Raw genomic sequence first — 20,408 nt, 5'->3', positions numbered from 1 at the left:
CTGGAAGCTCTGCATCTGGCCATTTCTGATTCTGTTCATGTTGATTCTGTGAACAAGCCATAGACTGTGCTGCACAGGTTTCACACCTATTTGTAGTCCTGCAATTGTGATTACATCAATCCTCTAAAGGCGAAGTGGGTATTTATTTCACATCTGTAATATGTTCGCATCTGCAATAAGTATGTTAACATTTGCTATTTGTGAGCATATGCAAATGTGGTTTCTGCAGTGGAGTTTATAAACTGAAGTGGTTTGCTGCCCTCAAGTGGTTAATTTTTAAGCCATATTGCATTTCTCATCAAGGCTAGATTTGTGGCTTCAGATATCTAAGGGCAGCATTCAACGAAAGAGTTGCACTAGTGTAATTGCATTCTCCTCCTCGCCCTCTGCAGAGCCGGTGCCCTTCCCAGATCTGTTTCAGAGGGTTGTGGTGGGGAGGGCTCACAACAGATTTAGGGAGTGCACAAGGGAAGAAGAGGGAGGAGAGCATTCTCTTGGAACAATCTGCTTAAGGCTACTTTGAAAACAATGCTCATCCTGTGCTTTTGTGTGTGCATGCTATATTCATTACTACATAGTATCTTAGAAGGAGAAGCTGAAATAATACATGAACAAATGTAGAATGAATATTCTTCCATATTTTTCTTGGGATATATATTTTTTAAGACTGATGAATATGAATTCTTTTTTTTCCCTTCAGGGACAACCTGGTCAGATGGGGCCACAGGGCCCAATTGGGGCTTTGGGTTTAATAGGACCCATTGGTTTGCCAGGAGTAAAAGGCCAGAGGGGTGATATTGGTCTGCCTGGGCCAAGTGGACAAAGAGGAAGTCAGGTAGGTAATAATAATGCTCAAAGAGCATTTAATGTTGTGATAACAAAATAAAAACAATTACAGCGTGAGCCTCAATAGTTCTCTTTCTCACATGGTGTAAGAATATGTATTATGCAAATATTTTCTTCAAGTTAAATTAGTTTTAAAATTAATGCATAATTTAACATTTGTTGCAATTTAATCTCTTCAGGGTCCTACTGGCGTTCCAGGATTTTCAGGTTTAGACGGTATACCTGTAAGTATTCTACAGGTGTTCATTTATTTTATAAGACTGTAGGATGGTGTTATTGCAGAACTAAAGGTTTTATTGGTCCTTTTCTGTACATCTTGCTGAATGAAAGTTCATAAGGGTTCCTTCTATATAAGGACCACAAAATTCTTCAAAATTATTCCTATCTGTGAGGAGAGCCAATCATGACTTTGATTACAAAGCTAACAGATATAATTTACAAGATGCTCACACCAAGTATGAAAACCCTTATGCAAATCATGACTTGAACATGATTTGAACTGTGTTAGATATATTAACTTTATTGATGTTTCTTCCTATTGGGTTTCGCACGGCAACTTCTCAAGGTTGTGGTGCTCCAACTTACATTGCAACAGGTAACTACTGAAATCTCACTGAGGAGTGGTTTTAGCATAAAAACGTTGTCAAAAACAAGGTGCATGTGTCACCATGGTTTGTGTTTTTGTCAAATCATTATCCTTCCCCTGCCCCATTTATATGAATTTGCATTTTAATGTAATCTGTTCTAGGGGTTACCAGGACCTGATGGACCCAGAGGTAAGCCTGGCTTGGATGGGTGCAATGGCTCAAGGGGAGATCCAGGATTTCCCGGAGAGGCTGGTCGTATTGGCCCAAGAGGCTCCTTCGTGAGTGAAAGTTTATTATGGCCTTATTCTAACTATTGTATAGAACCTGAGTGGGGAACGGGTGGACCTTACCTGAACTGGATCACCAGGTCATACCCAGCTTGCTCACTGAGATAATCCAGAGGAAAACTGTTAGCTGTATAGTTGGGCATTTGGTGCCACCAGTATTCCAGCAGAGATTGGGCAGGATTATAAATCATTTAATGTGTCAATACGAATGGAAGTCGTTAATGTTGCAGTTGTTGTATAAGGCCTTGTTATTTTGACTGCAGTGTAATTGATATTAAAAAGATTTAGAACAAGAAATAAAGTAAATCATCAAACCATCAATTCTAGCACATGGGGGGGCACCTAAATTATATAATCTGGCATCTAAATAATTGGTATTAGTAATTGTGTTATAATTTGGCATTGTTATAATGAGGCTATTATTGGATTATTGTAATTGAATACTAATAGAAAAATATTATATATATAAAAAAGAGATTGGACAGGCTTTCCTATTTTTGATTTTCTTTCATCTGTTGAAGACTTTTTTTAATACCAAAAAACCTACGCAGTTGTTTCAACTTTTCTTGGGCAGCCAGTTATTTTAATGTTTGATCTGTATTTCTGTTTGTATTTTTAGTATGTGTTTTATGTTTTAACATCATAAACCAACCCAATATTTATGATGTGGCAGTATAGAAATACTTCAATAAACAAATATAAATAAATAAATAAAATATTTGCATTGTCCAAATCAAAGACTACTGTTAAACATATATCATTGCTTTGTTTTCATAAGCCAAATCATAGAACGACTCTGTAATTCATTTGAGGTTTATATATATATATATATATATAAACTGTTTTTATAGGGTATTCCTGGTCAAAAGGGAGAAAAAGGAAATTCTGTGTATGTTTCTCAGTTCATTAAAGGACCTTCGGTAAGTGCAATGAGATATTATTTGGACAAAGTCTTACTGCAATTCTTTTAGAAAAGTACTTACATGTCATATGGCTTGCACATTAAAATTTTCATTGGCATGAATATAAAATTCACAGGGGACATCCTTTGGTGTCATCCTGCTTGTGCAATGGGACTCCTCCCCCATCTTGTAGCCCAATGCCCTCCCCAAACATCTGGTCTGGATGGTTGGAGGACCTCCTGGAGCAGATTGTGGGTTGAAGGGAGGAGGGGAAGGGGATGTCATGCTGCATCTACCAGCACAACATTGGGTATAACTCCATGTAATTATAACAGTTCAGAAATTTTGAAAGTAGATAATGCACATAATACAGGTGAATGCTATAACAGAGAAGGAACTATATCCAGGTTGTCTGGGGAACAATGTCTGCATATTCCAGACACTTCTAGCAAGAATGCATTACATAATTATGGAATTTATTATGGGTTTAAAAATGATGAAAATATACACAATCAGAGGCCTTTTGGTTGCCTCACTGAAGGATTGTTCATCGAAACGTGTAATGGACAAAGATAAGAAAGTCCTGCTTTGCTATTTTCTTTTCTGAAACATGTTTTCCCTGTTTACTGATGTGGTTTGTTTTAGGGTGAAATTCCATGTATGCCAATTTGAAAGTGAGGACCACAGAAATAAGTACAACTTAACTTTTGACTGAACATATATGGGACTGGATATTCAAACTTGTTTTAATACATGTATTAACATGTATTTATTTAGCAAAATGATTTGTTGTGCATGGTCCATTTATTGTCTATTCCCTGGATAAGTGATATAATAATGTTCACTATCTTATCTTAGATTGTCTGCATTGCTTCCTTTTTATATTGTACTGTAATTCATGATGCTATGGTAATGTGAATAGCTACTACAAAGAGGTGTGTGATCTAACAAAGTGGTTATGGTTACAGGGAGAAAGAGGGGATCCCGGATCCCGTGGCATGCCTGTAAGTCGCTTCATTAAGTTGTTTATGTTTGATTTGGAGCAATACAGTCCATATCATTGAAATTTTACTGCTATACATTGTGGGTAGCTATGAAATCCTTTCCATCTGCCTTGAAGTCAGTAGCTGCTCTCTGCAGTTGCATTAACATATATAGCAACTCAGAACAAAGATCACTGCCATTGTGTGTCTGTACCACTGACAGACGCCTTCAGCAGTGTCTAGTGGTGGCATATAGACTCATAGAATTGTAGAGTTGGAATGGACCACCAGGGTCATCTTATTTCCAACCCCCTGCAGTGCAGGAATCTTTTGCCCAACATGAGATTAAGAGTATCATGCTCTATCATTTGAGCAATCCTTGTGTGATGATCTGCTCTACATGTTCCAGTTGCCATGTAGAACAGTTATTCTGTGAGGAACTACTTCCAACAGCGTCCATACATGATTGTAACATAAGCCATCCCTGACACAGTGGACTTGACAAGAAGTTGAGAAATCTCGATAACAATAAACAAGTGCGGAGCTGCAACACAATGTTGCTGTGTTTTTCTAGCTCAATATGGCTGCTGTGTGGGTTGAGAGCCTATGATAATTAAGGCCCCTTCTATTTTTAAGATTAATTAAAACTGTTTTTCATTCTTTTGCATCCACCTCAAGATGGAACTGTTGCTTCCGTTGCCTTCATAGCCTTAGACTTATCATTCCTGGTTTATTTTTTGATTTATCTGCATTAATGCATAGTTAGTTTGTACGCAGTGTAACCCATGAATCCTTGTAGATCATTACTCTTAATGAAAATCAAGTAGCTGGCTCGTGATGGTGTTTGACTGGAATATTGCCTACGGGCAGTGGGCCAAGTTCAAATGGCGTTAGTAGCTGGATGAGAATACTGAAGCTGCTACATGAAACATCGAACAACATTTTCTTTTGATGGAAAACAGAATGCTGCTGTTACGTTTTTAAAAAGAACATTGTGTCATCTCTTCCCAGGGTCCCAGAGGAGAAAGGGGGCCCAGAGGTCCACCTGGATTTCCAGGCCAACCAGGCATACAGGTACAATGCTGACATTTTTATTTCACCCCTTCACTGTAAGTGTGCTAGGATGGGTTAGCCTTCTGTCTGTTTATCTATTAGTTCATCACCAATGTGAATTTTGCGTATTATACACAAAATTCATGTATTATACACAGATATAAATGGGAAATTGTTTTTTGTGTATTGTGTATTGTTAGTCTGCTCAAGTTCATACACATTCATGAATTCACATTTGCAGATAGGTAATGCTCATTATCTAATTTCTTCAACTGAAAAATACTCTTAACGCCAAACTTGTGAACACTGAGCAACAAAAGTGACCAGCAACTTAACTAAAGATTCACCATGGTGCTATATAAGAAAAATAGGGGTAAGCAATCACTTTCCCCCTATAAGAGAATGTATGCACCAGCTGATTAGGGCATGGCTTGTGCAGTCTACTGATGATGGATACGATCTTAAATGGATAATTATTAGCTCTCTGTTTTCCAAGTTAGCAGCGCAAATAGTAATTCAAAAAGATGTTTTGCGGGTGCCTTCAGCCCAGCCACTGTCCCATCATTTTGTATCCTACTTTACAGACATGCTAATCCATTAAAAACATAAATCCAACTATTAAAAAAACCCCTTTACTAATTCACCAATCCCAGATGTCTCGTTGCTACTCTTTCACCCCAACTTGAACAAACTCCAGCTGCTTCACAGTCTCTGCTAGTCTTTCACCCCAACTTGAACAAACTCCAGCTGTTTCACAGTTTTGGAGATTGAAATATACTCAGAGTCGCAAAGTGATTTCATGCTCTTTATTCAGCTCATAGTGGTGAGGAGGAATGAATGAGAGTCCCCTCAAAGTATCTGCTTTATATACATTATTTACACAATGGGCTGCACATGATTGGCTAATTCTGGAATTCTACTGTAAGCCAATCAGGTTGTGGATTCACTTCTATCTGGAGCATGATTGGGTGGTTCCTGCCAACCAATCATACTGCTGCATTGTTCTAAGACCAATCAGACTGCTGCATTCTGAATCCTATTGTTCTAGGACCAATCAGACTGCTGCCTTTTGGATCCTATTGTTCTAGGACCAATCAGACTGCTGCAGTTTGGATCCTATTCAATTCAATACATAACAGAGATGTCACAAGTTTTCTCCCTCACACCACTCTCCACCAAAGGGTGAGGAGGAAATGAATGAAAAACCTCCCCCACCACAAGCTCACAGAAAAGTTCACTGGTCACAGTAGGCTGTAGGGTTATATGTACAGAAACTCTACAAAGCTTTGCGTGGCAGTGAAAATGTTTGGTGGGAAATGTTAAAAAGAACAGAAGACAGTAGGTAAATATGTGGGATCTGTGGCCTTCCATCACAGCTGATAATTGCCCATGCTGGCTTGGGCTGATGGGAGTTGAAATCCAGAAACATCTAGATGGGCCACAGGTTCCCCATCCCTGCCCCTATGGTATTGCTGTTGTATATATTTCTCAGGTTGAATCCCTGTACTTGTACATAACTACTCATTCCCTGTTCCTCCTCCCAAAGGGTACAACAGGTCCTCCTGGTTTGCCAGGTGAGCAGGTAAGAGACGTTTTTTTCTCCCATGTTAAAGTTTATACAGCATTTATCACACTGGTATTTTCTTTTGTTTCACTCTGTTATGGGTTTTTATAAAGAAACTTGCTTTAAGTTCCAAACTTTAGCCACCCAATCTAATGATAAACTGGCATTGATTTCTGCATCTTTTAAAAAGTCTCTCTCTCTCCCCCCCGCCCTTCTGTTTAAAAATTAACAATTCATTAGGGAAATCCAGGAATTGGTGTGGAAGGACAGAAAGGGGAGCCGGTAAGCAAATAAGCTGTCTCTGGGAATAGCTGCCTGAAAAGTGTAATCATAGTAAGAGATAGCTGAAGAAAGTGAATAGGCTTCACGTTCATGGGTTTATTAAGTTTCCTGTAAAGGAAAAAAAAAAGATCTTTTGTGGTTTCGTACATAATTTGAGTTCTGGGAATTTCTAGAGCAGCCTTCATCAATTCTTCAGATGCTTTTGATTGCAATTCCCATCAGCCCTAAGTGGGTAAAATAACACTATCAGCTGTATACTCTCATATGTGAAGAAGCATACAGTGGTTTGCGAACTTTGTTCAGAAGCTGAATGGGTTCCATTTTGAGTGCCACCCTTTCGTTTTGAGTGTTATGCTGAGGTCTGTCTGTTTTTGCTATTTATTTTATGTTTTTGTGACTGTGTGGAACCCAGTTCAGCTACTGATTGATTGATTGATTGATTGATTGATTGTGTGACTGCAGTACATTGTTTATTGCTTTCATTTTATGGATCAATGGTCTTGTTAGATAGTAAAATTCATGTTAAATTGCTGTTTTAGGGATTGCTTTTAAAAGTCTGGAACAGATTAATCCATTTTGCATTACTTTCTATGGGAAGTGCACCTTGGTTTTGGAACATTTTGGTTTTGGAACGGACTTCCAGAACAGATTAAGTTTGAGAACCAAGGTACCACTGTAGATAGAGCAGTGGCATGAAACTCAGTTAACACAGATCAGTGCTAGGCTGTTCAAACATAGAATGAGCCCTCTGCAACTAACTCCACAATGTTATTCACCCTGCTTACTATTTCAATGCATTTTTAGGGTGATGTTGGACCTCCTGGTTCTGCAGGGCAGCCTTTATTAGTTGGACCTCCTGATTCTCAACTGTTAAAGGGAGAAAAGGTATGCAAATTATACAGTGCTTTTGCAATTGTTATGTATCCATTTCTTCTTATAAAGCACCCAGGAAATTTCAGTGAAATCTATTTTCATTTTTTTATGCTTAGGGTCACAGCTTAAAACCCTAATCCTAGAGGTGGATACATTTGTGTTAGACTATAAAAAGGCAAGCACCACAGCAGTATCCTGAGCAAAAGAAGTACAGTGGTATCTCTGCCGCTCCTGGTTGTGAACTTTGCCCCAGGATGTGAGCAGAAATCGTGTGCCAGAGGCACACACGCAGCAGGAGGCACCATTAGCAAAAGTGCACCTTATGTTATGAGTGGTTTCCGGTTATGAACAGACCTCCGGAATGGATTCTGTTCATAACCAGAGGTACCACTGTAAAGCAAATTTGTCCTGGTATGCTTGCATATCACTTGGCCACACTGCAATGGTGTTCATATACTATGCCCACTATTATCAAGGCTGTTGCTAGCATCATGCTAATTTGCAATTGTAAAAAAAGCCTATATGAATTATGGGGCTTCCTTGGCTGATTTAACTCATAGTTAATGAAGTTACGGAAAGAAGCGGTGTGATCAAGTGGTTCTCCAAGATGTTTCTGAACACTGGCTGTGCAGAACTGGGGCTGATGGGAGCTGGGAGTCCAGCAACATCTGGAGGACCACAGGTTCCCAACCCCTGAGCCACAATAAGCAAATTTAATAAATAATATGTGTTGTGGAAGGGGAATTATTGGGTTGTCTGTTTTTGTTTTTATTATGAATTTTGTGTTTTTTATATTGTGGTTTTATGTTGTGAACCACCATAAATTAAATGTTTTAATACTCAGGGTGTAAAAGGAATGCCTGGAACTATAGGTGCCAAAGGATTGCCTGGCCGCAAAGTAAGTGACATTACTTTTTTAAATTCATGAACTGATTTCATAGATATTTTATCCCAGAACTTACTAAAAATGCTTGGAAGTGTTTGGGGTTTTTTTTCCAAGCTAGCAGTGGATTTCCTCTTTATCAGTTTATTGGAACATATTATAACAAGCCAGATCATTGGTCCACCCTAGCTCAGTATTGTATGCACCAGGTGTGGGAAACCTTTGCTCTTCCCAATGTTGCTGAACTACAAATTTCATCATTCCAAGGAATGATGGGAATTGCATTTCAGCAACATCTGGAGAGCCACAGGTTCCTGATACCTGGTGTACACTGACTGGCAACAGCTCTCCATGGTTTCAGGCAGGGGAGACTTCCTAGCCCTAGGACTTCCTTTATGCAAAGCAGTTTTTCTACCACTGCACTATGGTATTTCCTGCAGGCCTTTTTCCTGAGCTGGAATGCAGCAACTGACTGCAGGGCCAAACTAGACAAAACACCACTCATGCAATTTCTGATGAATGGCATCTTGTCCAGTTTTGTCCTCCGTCCCTGTCATTCCCAGGCTGTGAAGCTATTGCTGGTTGAACTCTGGATGAGCTGTTCTTTGCACCACTATCTTCACTGGATGTTTATTTGCAGGCCCAGTGGAGCCATGGGCAGGGAGGGCACCATGTAGAACATTAATTGCAATAAGACACAGGACAGCAGCATTGGGGTTTAAACATACCACAGCTTTATTGAGAACAGAGGTCAGTCTGTTTTGGCATCGGTATTGTGTTGTGTATCCTGAAATCTCTTGGAACTTTGAAGTGTCAGGCATAGCTCTAATGGCTTTAGCCCAAACGTAGCAGAGTTTTCCTGCACAGCGAAGAAGCTAGTTGAGGTGGAAATGACTAGTCAGCTAGACTCAGAATAACTATTTACAGGATTTATTAAAAGGAAAAAGAAACCAGCAGAGTTTCTGCATACAAAACAAAGTAAAATAAATCCTTTCTTTCTCTCTCTCTCAACCTTACACAGCACTCCTACTCCTAACACACCACACCCCAAACGTACTAGCATTCCTAGATAACAGAGTTGAGTGCTGGTCGTTAACCAATCAGAGTAAGTACTTTCTAGGTCAAGCAGACCTTGGCTTTCTGCCAAGAGCAAATTGACACTGCCTTGAGTTAATTGTGTGAAGCCAGAATCTGCAAGTTTTCATGAGAATCAATTAACAGAAACTGAACACCCCCTCACAGATTCTGCTGGACAATTAACATCAAATAACACCTATGTAGGAGATTGTTTTTCCAGCAAACCTAAACCCTTGCACATTTGCTTGTTCTTTATCTTTGCCAATGGTTTAGTTAATACATCTGCTACATTTTCTTCACTTGGTACATAAGTACATGTGATTATATTGTCTTGTACACAGCAACGTACATTTTGGTATTTTACAGAGATATGTTTGGAACGTGATTTGAAACCCTCTGTTTTACTTAAGGTTATACAAGCCTGATTATCAATGTAAACTTGTACTGGTTCTCCACAATTTACATTTAAATCTGCTAACAAATGCTTGAAATAAATCACCTCGTTGCACAATTCACTCAATGCGGCGTACTCGGATTCTGTTGATGACACACTTACAACGTCTTGCTTGCGTGACCGCCAGCTGATTAAAGCTCCACCGACCATTATGACTAGTCCTGTGACAGATTTTCTATCTGGCAAATTTCCCCAGTCACTATCACAGAAGCAACTCAACATTTCATCCTCTGAAGAATTTAATTGTAACATATAGCCAATTGTCTGTTTGAGGTATCTCAGAACTTGTTTTACCCCTTTCCAGGCATTTAGTGTGGGTTTTGAGACCAATCTACTCAATATGCCTACTGCATAGCTAATATCAGGTCTGGACCACTGTGCTAGATACAATAAACTTCCAATTGCAGAATGATATATATCAGGATGTTCAAATTCAGGACTCTCATCTATATGAAGTGTTTTTATGAAACCTGGATCCATAGGCACCACTGCCCCTTTGCAATCCTGCATCCTGTATGTAGTCAGTAGTTGTTTAACTTTGTTCTGCTGACTAATTAGGCAGCTGCCATCTTGGGCCCAGCACACTTCCAACCCTAGATATGTCCTAACCGGGCCTAAGTCCTTCATTTTGAACTTGCTGGACAATTGCTTGGCAAACCTTTTAGTTTGTTTATCTGTTTTGCAAGCATACAATACATCGTCTACATAAATCAGACAAAACTCTTGATCACTGCCTGTACCACGTACATAAACGCAATTGTCAGCTGTACTCTGCTTGAAACCAAATGACACTAAGGCCTCATGGAAACATTTGTTCCAAGATCTTGCCGCCTGTTTGAGACCATATAAAGCTTTGTTTAATTTCAACACTCTATTGGAACCTGTCTCATAACCAGGCGGTTCGGCTAGATACAGGTCTTCTGATATTGATGCATGTAAATATGCAGTCTGGATATCAAAATGGTTTAACAGGAGTTTTCTCTTTGCTCCAAGCGTTAGAATCAACCTTACACTGTCCCCCTTAGCAGTAGGGGAAAAAGTCTCATCATAATCTTTTCCAGGCCTCTGAGAGTATCCTTGAGCCACTAAACGAGCTTTGTATTTGTACTCTCCTGTCACCAGAGGTTTAAGTTTGTACACCCACCTGCAGCCTACAATCTTTGCCCCCTCAGGCGCTGCTACTGGTGTAAAGACCTTGTGCTCATTCAGAGAGGACATCTCTTCTTCCATTGCCTGTTTCCAGAGCTCTGCCTCCTCTTTTGGTAACTTTAACACCTCCTGAAAACTCTTGGGCTCTGCAATTACACTAAACACGTTTGCAGTATCTGGAGAAAAACGCACCGGAGGCACTCCTTTGTTTTGTCTTTTAGATCTTCTGGGAGAAAATTTTTCTTCTGACCCACTTTCCTCCTCAGAACTACGACCTCTCTTTTGTTGCGTAGCAACTGGTCTCTGGCTAATTCCACTTTCTTGAGAGCTCTTATCTGAACTTTCCTCCCCCTCAGACTCTGATTCTCTATATTTACCTTCAGAGTCATGAAGCTCCTGGGAAGGTTCAAACCAAACCTCAGTATTGGCATGTAGTCTCTCCCAGCCACTATGTTCACAAAAACTGGCATTCCTGGAGATCACAATGCCATTTGTCCCTTCAGCAAAGCGGAAACCTTTTCCCAGCTCCTGGTAACCCACAAACACTAACTGTTTGGTCTTAGGATCTCCCTTCTTTCTCATTTGTTTTGGAATTAGTACCCAGGCTTTTGATCCAAACACGTGCAAATGGTCAATTTTGGGTTTTTTCTGAAACAATTTAAAGTACGGGGTTGTACCTATTGTTTGATGAAAAAGCCTATTTTGGAGATAACACGCGGTGAGCATGCTCTCCCCCCAATAAGACATGGGCAAATCAGCATCATCAAGCATGGCAAACATCATATTTTGTAAAGATCTGTGTTTTCGCTCTGCAACGCCATTCTCCTCTGGGGAAAAAACATTTGTTTTTCTATGCCCAATGCCACGCTTTTGTAACCAATCTCTAAAAGCATTTGACATAAATTCGCCGCCTCTGTCCGTCTGAATCCTTCTGAGTTTAATGGACAGAAATCTTTCCACAGATGCCACCCAGCCTTTAAACTTAGTGAACACGTCACCCTTATTCTTCATGGGGAAAACCCAAGAGTAACGCGTGGCGTCATCCACAATTGTTAATGAAAGACGCGATCCACCCCTGCTTACAGCAAATGGACCAATTACGTCCATGTGAACCAGCTGTAGCGGTGACTCACTAACTCTGTCACTTCTGGGGTAAGAGACTCTGTGGGTTTTAACCTTTTTACAGACATTACAATCAAGGTACTTGTTACAACTCTTTAAATTACCCCCATCAGCCAATTCAGACATTTTTAGTACACTTTTCCAGCCAGCATGCCCCATTTTCCTATGCAATAAGTGCACACAGTTGTCATGTATAGCTTTGTTATTCACTGCAGGCTGAGATTTACTGACTACTGCTGCAACTTGAGATCCTGCTTTAAGCCAAAACAAGCCTCCCTCTGACTTAGCAGTGCCTAAAATCTCACCAGCCTTCTTAATAATGCAACTGTCTCCTTCAAAGTACACTTTAAACCCAGCTTTTAGCAAACAATCTACAGACATCAGATTGCTCCTTAATGAAGGCACACAAAGTACATTTTGCAGGCATTCACGAAAACAAGGAACAAAAACTGCACCCCCCGAAATCACTTCGGAAGTACTTCCGTCTGCTAGGGCTACCTGGCTGCGCTGTGCTGAGTTCTTGGAAACAAACAATTCATCTGAATTTACGATGTGCCGAGACGCGCCCGAATCAACCACCCAGACAGTTTGTTTCTCATCAGCAATCTTGACCTCGGCGGTCACCAGCTGAGCCGACTGTTTTCGTTTGAAGAATTTCTTTTTACGCTGCTGCTGCTGCTGCTGCTGCTGATCTCGTCTCTGCTCTTGCACCGGCCACTGAGACTTGACCAACTCTGGACATTGCCGTTTTAGATGCGCCGAAGACCCACATCGGAAACAACGCCTAACAGCAAACGCTGTCTCCTCACCGGTACGCTGCTCTTGCTTTACCTCTGGCACGGCATGAGAACTCCTTTCAAACCGCCCGCCTGTAGAAGCCTCTGCAGCAAACGACCTTTCTTGCCTCTTCTGCCATTCTTCAATCAAACGCCCAGTAACGTAACTGACTGATAAATCATGCTCCTGTATGCTTTCTAGAGACAAAACTAAATTATCCCAGCTTTCCGGGAGAGAACTCAAAATAATAGCCACCTTCTCCTGCTGGTCTAACGCACAGTCTCTTTCCTGTAGAGCAGCAAACTTTAACTGTAAATTGTGTAGGTGTTCCTGCATTGTAACCCCAGGCTGTAACATTGCCTTGTACAATGCCTTGCGAATGAACAGCTTGGAAACCGCTGTCTCACGGACATGGAGTTCTTTAAGTGCTTGCCACACACCTCTAGCTGTCTTGATTCCCCTCACATACGGCAACTGGGAATCTTCTAGCCCCAAAACAATTGTGGCCCTTGCTCTTTGGTCTTTATCGAGGTCTTCATCATCAGGCTTCGCAGGAAACGTACTCACCACTTGCCAGAGACGATCCCTCTGCAGCACTGCCTGCATGCGTTCCGACCACAGCAAGTAATTGGAGTCATTCAGACGCTCAAAAGCCATCTGAACTGGTTGAGAGGCCATCTTGAGAGCGATGTCCCTGGAACCTGGAACCAGCTACTCACGACCACCGAGAGAAAAAACAGGAACCACAGCAACCCAGCACTCACACGCTGCAGCTGTTGTCCTTGTGTCCACTGCGTCACCAGCTCACAACAGTCAGGAAGCAACCAGTGTCCATCTGCTGCACCAACAGGAACAAAAACTTCCGGAACTACTGGAACCAACACCGTTGATGCTGACACCACCACAACTCAGGCTGGCAGCACAATACCCATAACCTCTTGGAACTTTGAAGTGTCAGGCATAGCTCTAATGGCTTTAGCCCAAACGTAGCAGAGTTTTCCTGCACAGCGAAGAAGCTAGTTGAGGTGGAAATGACTAGTCAGCTAGACTCAGAATAACTATTTACAGGATTTATTAAAAGGAAAAAGAAACCAGCAGAGTTTCTGCATACAAAACAAAGTAAAATAAATCCTTTCTTTCTCTCTCTCTCAACCTTACACAGCACTCCTACTCCTAACACACCACACCCCAAACGTACTAGCATTCCTAGATAACAGAGTTGAGTGCTGGTCGTTAACCAATCAGAGTAAGTACTTTCTAGGTCAAGCAGACCTTGGCTTTCTGCCAAGAGCAAATTGACACTGCCTTGAGTTAATTGTGTGAAGCCAGAATCTGCAAGTTTTCATGAGAATCAATTAACAGAAACTGAACAAAATCAACCTGCCCAACATCTGATTGATGATTGGCAGGTTTTACCAAGTTTAAGGGTTGCACTATGATGTGTATCATATCCAGGTAACCTGTAGGTTCACAATTTGAGGTGCTATGGCCCGTCAATCCCTGAGCTGGGCATCTGGAAAAGATGCACCTCCCTGAGGCTCCTGTTAAGGGGCTACCCTGAGACCGTGGAGTGGTCACTGCTTGCTTAGATTAAGGATACAACCCAATGCCTTATAATCCAGTAAATTGTGACAATTGCTATAAGATGGGCAAAAGCTTAAGATAAGCCCAGTTAGCCTGAAGGGCAAATTTGTCCCTTGCCTTGAATACAGCAACTGAAGAACTTCCAAAAAAGAGGTGTCGGAACTCACCATGAACACCTTCCTTGCTCACTTATAATGGCAATGGCGTCCACCTGAGAGGTGCTATAACTGAGTTCTGGTGAGTTCCTGTTGGAAAAAAGCCCTGCATAGCATGGTCCACACCACCCCCCCCAGTTCCAGATCTATATAGGTGAACCCCAAACAAGTGAACTGTGTAATAGAATTTGTGTTTCTTATTTGAAGTAATTTGATTGTTTTTTGTTTTGCATAAAAACAGGGTTCACTTGGAATTGGAGAGAAGGGTGAAAGGGGGATTCCTGGCTTTCCTGGATTGCGGGTGAGGAAGTTTCAGAATAAGCCAATATAGTTACCATTTATACATGGCTTTTAAGTAGTGGTTGCCAGTGTGATGCCTTCCAGAAGTTTACTGGACAGAAGATCCCATGAGCTCCAACTAGCATAGACAATGGTTGGGGATAATTGAAACTGTAATTCATCAACACCCAGAGGGGCACCATGTTGGCTATTCCTGGCTTATAAATACTAGAAAGGCAATTTAACTATACAAGAACTTTCATACTACCAATGCAATATTTAATTTTTATTATTATAGTCTGTATCAGTCTTGAGAAGATTCTGTTGAAGCTTTTGTTGCTTTTAAAGAATTGTTATTGCAAACCTCCTGTAGGAATGCCAGCTGATCTATGCATATCTAGTGGGACTGTTTTCATTGAGCAAGATGGCCCTGATGTTTAAATCAAACCACTAAACATTGTTTGCTATTTGGAGTCTGTGTGTGTGCGCGCGTTGTTCAAGAAGCACACATTTGAACTTCGCTAGGCACATGGAACTAGACTGTGGCCTATGTCTGATTTTGACATCCTAAGACCACATATCCTGGAGTAATTAAATCTGAATATATAAAGGAGACTCTGAACCTCAAAGTCATTTTGTTTGTATTATATTATTAACTGCAGCCTTTTGTTAATGGGAGTTTGGCTTTTTGATCTTAGTCTCAAGAGATTTTGTCACAGGGCTGCACAAGATCATAGGCGCCGACTCCATGGGGCCTGAGGGGGCCTGAGCCCCCTCAAAAATTCGTTTGGGGGGGCTCTGCCCCCCCCCAATAATTTAAGAGAATTATTAGTTATATTATGCTTTGTAAAATCACAAAATTATGTTGGTATTTTTTATTTTCCTTGTTTGACGATAGTTACCTTTTAAAATACATTCAGTAATGAGTTAAAACAAAGCCACTCCCGATCTAGAGAGGGGGTGGGGTTGCGGGCTCTCGACCCATCAACAATCTCGTGGGGCTGGCGTCAGCCCCGCGAGAAGCGGGGATTCCCCCTAGCTCATTAATATTCACCGCCCACGGCAGCAGCCAATCGGCTGCCGCAAAGGGCGGGCCCTCACAGGTTCACTTAAGGTCGGGGCAGCCCGGGGCTCGCCCCTTTCGTTCCCCCAGCAGCAGCGGTTTGGAGGTCTTGGGCCCCCCCAATATTTTTTATAAGTCGGTATGGGCCCCCGCCCCCCCCCCAATATTTTTTATAAGTCGGCGCCCCTGCACAAGATACAACATTTCAGTATATAGCTCAGGATTGTGGGGGTGCTTTCAGAGTACTGTCTTAGGTTTTGAATGATTGAGTTTGGCATGTGAATGTTTAATTTTTGTTTTATTGTAAATGATCTAATGAAGTCTTTAACTGGATGCAGATTGTTCCATTTATCATTAACGTGTTTTTCTGCCATTAGACATCTTGGGCAAGATCTATAAAAAGAAGATATTTGAAGTAAAAAAGAGTTTAGTTTAGTTTCTCATATTGCTTCTAATTACAGCCCTATCTGGGCATCCCCTCCAGGTGATTACCATTAGCATGGTCTAGAACTGTAATCTTCCACAGTTCTAGATTCCTTGGAAGCCTCCAAAAGTAGAGGGAGCTCCCTGCTACAGAGGTTTCCCTTGCCAGTAGACAATAAAGGCTGTGATGGGGTCATGATCATAGGAGCCAACTCCTAGGGGCCGCTGACCCTTCACCCCCCAATAAAAAAAATTATGCCCCCCCCAAGTTGATGGGCATTGCCATTCAAATGGTGTGCATGCACCACATCATGTGATCAATTATGCAGGGTGGGGCTTACCTGGGCCTTCCCAATATTTTATTCAAGTTGGCATCACTGGTCATGATGGACTGGGTACTGCCTATTAGCTCATCTTGCTCTGAACCTCACAGAGTGGTGTGTGTGTACGTGTACTAGAGGGGGGGGGGGAGAATGGCCAGATATGGCCTAGGCAACATTGCAAGGTATTTATACAATTAACTTTTGCTGAAGTAGGGCCAATATGTTGAGATACAGCATACTGAGTTCAATAGAATTTATTTCCAATGAGTTGGGTTCTGAGAACTGTTTGTGGAAGAAAACATGTGGAAATGAATTTTCCCATCAACTCTTCCCCACTGCAACCTCCCAAAATGTTTTGGGATGGAGAATGGGGGAATCACTATGGGAGGGGAGAATTGGCCCAAAGTTGGATAAAGGCACCTTATGCAAATACAACAGGGATTTATGTAACTCTGGGGTAACCAACATGGTGCCCTCCAGCTGTTGTGGGCCACAACTCCCATCAGCCTCAGTCAAGGTGGCTAATGGTCATGGATGATGGGAGTTGTAGTTCATAATATCTGGAGGGCACCACATTGACTACCCTTGATCTAACCCAATGTGTTCATCATAATCAGGGTGTTAAAAATACCTAATATTATAACTTTTTGTCTCTGTCCTTTTCCATAGGGGAGTCCAGGTTCTTATGGATCATCAGGAATTCCAGGAAGCAAGGTAGCATATATTTATAAATAAAACATAAACAATGTCTATAATTTACTAATAAAATAAACCTAATTATAGCATCCATATCCATAGCACACACACCTTCCCTTATTTTGTAAGATAAATCAGTGCTGCTGTATTTTAAAAACATTTTTTAAATGTTTGGAATTTCTTTTACCTGCTAAACCCCCACAATTTCAGACCTGTTTTTGAGAGTCTGCGTAATGGTGGTCGTTTGACTCTGAGCTAGCAAACCTTGTCAACGAAACTTAACTTGAAGTGCATGAATTGTCACAGATTAACCAATTTGGGATAATGTCTTACACAGTTATACCCATTAAGTCCCATTAATTACAGTGTAACCTATTTGCACGATAAACGTTCTTAAGGGACAAACAAATATTGTTTATTTCAGGGTGAAACTGGAATGGCTGGATTTCCTGGAGAGGATGGGCTTCCAGGAATTAAGGTCAGGTCTCAAATGCAGAAGGTTCTGTGTTTATACTGTATCAAGCTTACATGGAATTTATACTGTTCTGTAGCAGAGCAGAGGGGTTATTTTAATTCATTCCATTACCTTTCACTATCACAGTTAATTCTTTCCCTTGGGCTTCTATAGGTACAATGTTGTTACATTGCAATAAACCTGAAAATTCTTACAGGGGGACCCAGGAGACAGTGGGCTGCCAGGTCCACCAGGACCTCGAGGAATACCACGCCCTGGAATAAAAGGTTTACCTAATATTAAACAATTCAATGCACATTTAATACAATTCATGGTAACATACAATTATGTTAACAACAACCACCACATTTTCCAATGATCTCCTACAGGTCTTCAAGGAGACCCTGGAGACCCTGGACCTCCTGGAAATGTGGGGGCAGATGGGTTGATGGGCCCTCCTGGTGCTATTGGCAGGCAAGGGGAAGATGGAGCCAGTAAGAAACCTTTTTTTATGTTTAGGGTAAAAGAAAGTTCTATCACCAGATTTCACTTCTTTCCATAAAGGTTATGCTGACACATCCCAGGATAAAAATCATCTGTAGCAGCCTTTTCATAGTTTTGTCTGTGCATTTCTAAGCATTATAGTAAGAGTTTATACAGAATTTTTTGTGATTTTTTTTTTTAGATGTAGTGAGTTGGCAGGTTTTAAATGATCATATGAGCAGCAAATGTGTTAAAGCATCTTGATTGTTCAAGGTATTCATTCAGGTTGAACATTTAGCCTTTATAAGGATTTCATTGCTTTAATAAGATTGTTGAAAAAAGGAGGGGTGGGCTAGGAATTGAACAAAGGTGTGGCAAATTGCTGCCCACTGTGCTTCCTCAGGTTTGTGTAGTTATTCCAGGTGGTAACACCCCCAAGTGGTCCATGTTAGACAACACCAGTGCTGCTCAGATATTCTAAGAAACCAAAACATAATAAGATCTTTAAATTGATTTTTTTTTAGTTTCTTAATCATTCTAACACTGTTGGGTAAACCATAATATGCAATCCTGCCAAAATTTGGTTAAAAACAGTTCCCTTTTGAAAGGCCCAATCCTGCACCCAATCTTAGACAAAAACCTGCTCCTTGATCTTAGGAGCCATCCTGCAAAAATCTGTGATGATGTCTTCAGAGGTGTCCTGATCAGTGCAATTTGGAATGGCCATTTTGATTCAAAATAGTTTCCAAATATAGACAAAAATCCATTCCTCAATTTCAGGAACAATCATGCCAGATTTGGTGATGGCATCTTAAGAGGTACCTGGATGCCAAGTAAACAAACAAACAACTTTCCAAAATATGTAGTGTAATTTATAATGCTGTATAGTAGATGTAAGTATGTTGATCAAAAGAATCACCTCAACAATTTGGAGCATGATCTTCCAAACAAAAGGCTTTCCTCAGTCCATTGGGGGGCCAGTGTTTAGAGGCCATCTTTAGACGGATTGAAGCTTCTTCTTTTCTCCACTTTTTCTAAATAAAACAATTACTGAAAGGAGAACTCTATGTGACTGATGAATTGACAGAACTGTTAAAGATTACTCTTCAGCTACATTTATCTTTAAGCTTCCTACTGAATTTATAGTTTGCAGCTAGCTTTGAACATGGGGACATAAAGAATACAAACCTCTCTCTGCTTTTATGATAACTATGGATACAAACGCTACTAATAAGAGGACTTAACACTTTGTTCACATATGCTGAACCTGCCAATGCTTTAAGACCATCTGGCAACACTTTTATTTCAGTTCCTTTGCTTGCTGAAGTTAGGCAGGCAGTAAATGGGAAATGAGCCTTTTTTCCGTTCCCAGTGAAATCCTATGCAAATCCAGTCAAAAATACATTCCATTTTGTTCAGTGGGGCTTACTTCCAGGTAAGTGTATGTAGGATTGCATCCTGCACACATTTACCTGGGAGTTCACCGCTTTGAATTAAAGTTCAGTGGTAGAACATTTGTCTTTAATTCAGAAAGTCCCAGGTTCAATTCTTGGCGTTTCAAAGTACAGCTGACAGAGGCTTGCTAACTGAAACCCTGGTGAGTTGCATGCTGCCTCTGAATACTAGTTGCTAGAGAACATGAACAGCAGAGTGCAATTGCACTCATATTCTGCTTGTAGTCTTCCAGTAGAAATCTGATAGGCAGCTGTGGGAACAGAACCCAGGACTAGGTGGGCCTTTGGTCTAATGCAGTTTCTTGTTAAATCAGTGGGACAAAACTGCCATGTCTTAACTTGAGGGCCATTGATTTCAATGGGAACTTAAGGTCAACCCAGAATTCCTAGGGCAAGAAATACTCCGAGACGCAATGCCAACCTATTGTTTCCAGAGCATGTGCCAGTGTTGTAATCCAAACTGGTAAGACTGTTTTGTGCTGTTTTACAACTATTAAGAAAAAGAAAAGAATGAAATGCCAAAACCTGTGATTTGCAGCTCAGTTTTCTTGTGTGCTTTAGAACAAATAGTTTGAAGATAATTGCTACGGTTGCGGAAATCACTTGAACAGGAATTTGGAGATCAATTGAGCTTCCCTTTCAAGCCATGCCAGAC

The 20,408-nt window shown here is 40.9% G+C and overlaps 1 protein-coding gene across 6 annotated transcripts in view; it reads left to right on the top strand.

Annotated features, from left to right (window-relative positions):
* COL4A4 (collagen type IV alpha 4 chain) overlaps positions 1-20,408 on the top strand; it is a 74,455-nt gene that overhangs the window by 20,422 nt on the left and 33,625 nt on the right. For all 6 annotated transcript variants that reach the window (XM_081861485.1, XM_081861484.1, XM_081861486.1 and 3 more), the window contains 15 exons: positions 701-835; positions 1,026-1,070; positions 1,595-1,711; positions 2,572-2,640; positions 3,591-3,626; positions 4,617-4,679; positions 6,205-6,240; positions 6,463-6,504; positions 7,309-7,389; positions 8,222-8,275; positions 14,820-14,879; positions 17,336-17,380; positions 17,787-17,840; positions 18,034-18,103; positions 18,206-18,310. In XM_081861485.1, coding sequence (XP_081717611.1) covers positions 701-835; positions 1,026-1,070; positions 1,595-1,711; positions 2,572-2,640; positions 3,591-3,626; positions 4,617-4,679; positions 6,205-6,240; positions 6,463-6,504; positions 7,309-7,389; positions 8,222-8,275; positions 14,820-14,879; positions 17,336-17,380; positions 17,787-17,840; positions 18,034-18,103; positions 18,206-18,310 — 1,012 coding nt within the window. The remainder of the gene's footprint in view (positions 1-700; positions 836-1,025; positions 1,071-1,594; positions 1,712-2,571; positions 2,641-3,590; positions 3,627-4,616; positions 4,680-6,204; positions 6,241-6,462; positions 6,505-7,308; positions 7,390-8,221; positions 8,276-14,819; positions 14,880-17,335; positions 17,381-17,786; positions 17,841-18,033; positions 18,104-18,205; positions 18,311-20,408) is intronic.

Source organism: Podarcis erhardii (assembly GCF_964252035.2).
Source record: "Podarcis erhardii genome assembly, chromosome: 5".
In the NCBI taxonomy this organism is placed as follows: Eukaryota; Metazoa; Chordata; class Lepidosauria; order Squamata; family Lacertidae; genus Podarcis; species Podarcis erhardii.
This window is presented reverse-complemented; position numbering and strand designations above follow the sequence as displayed.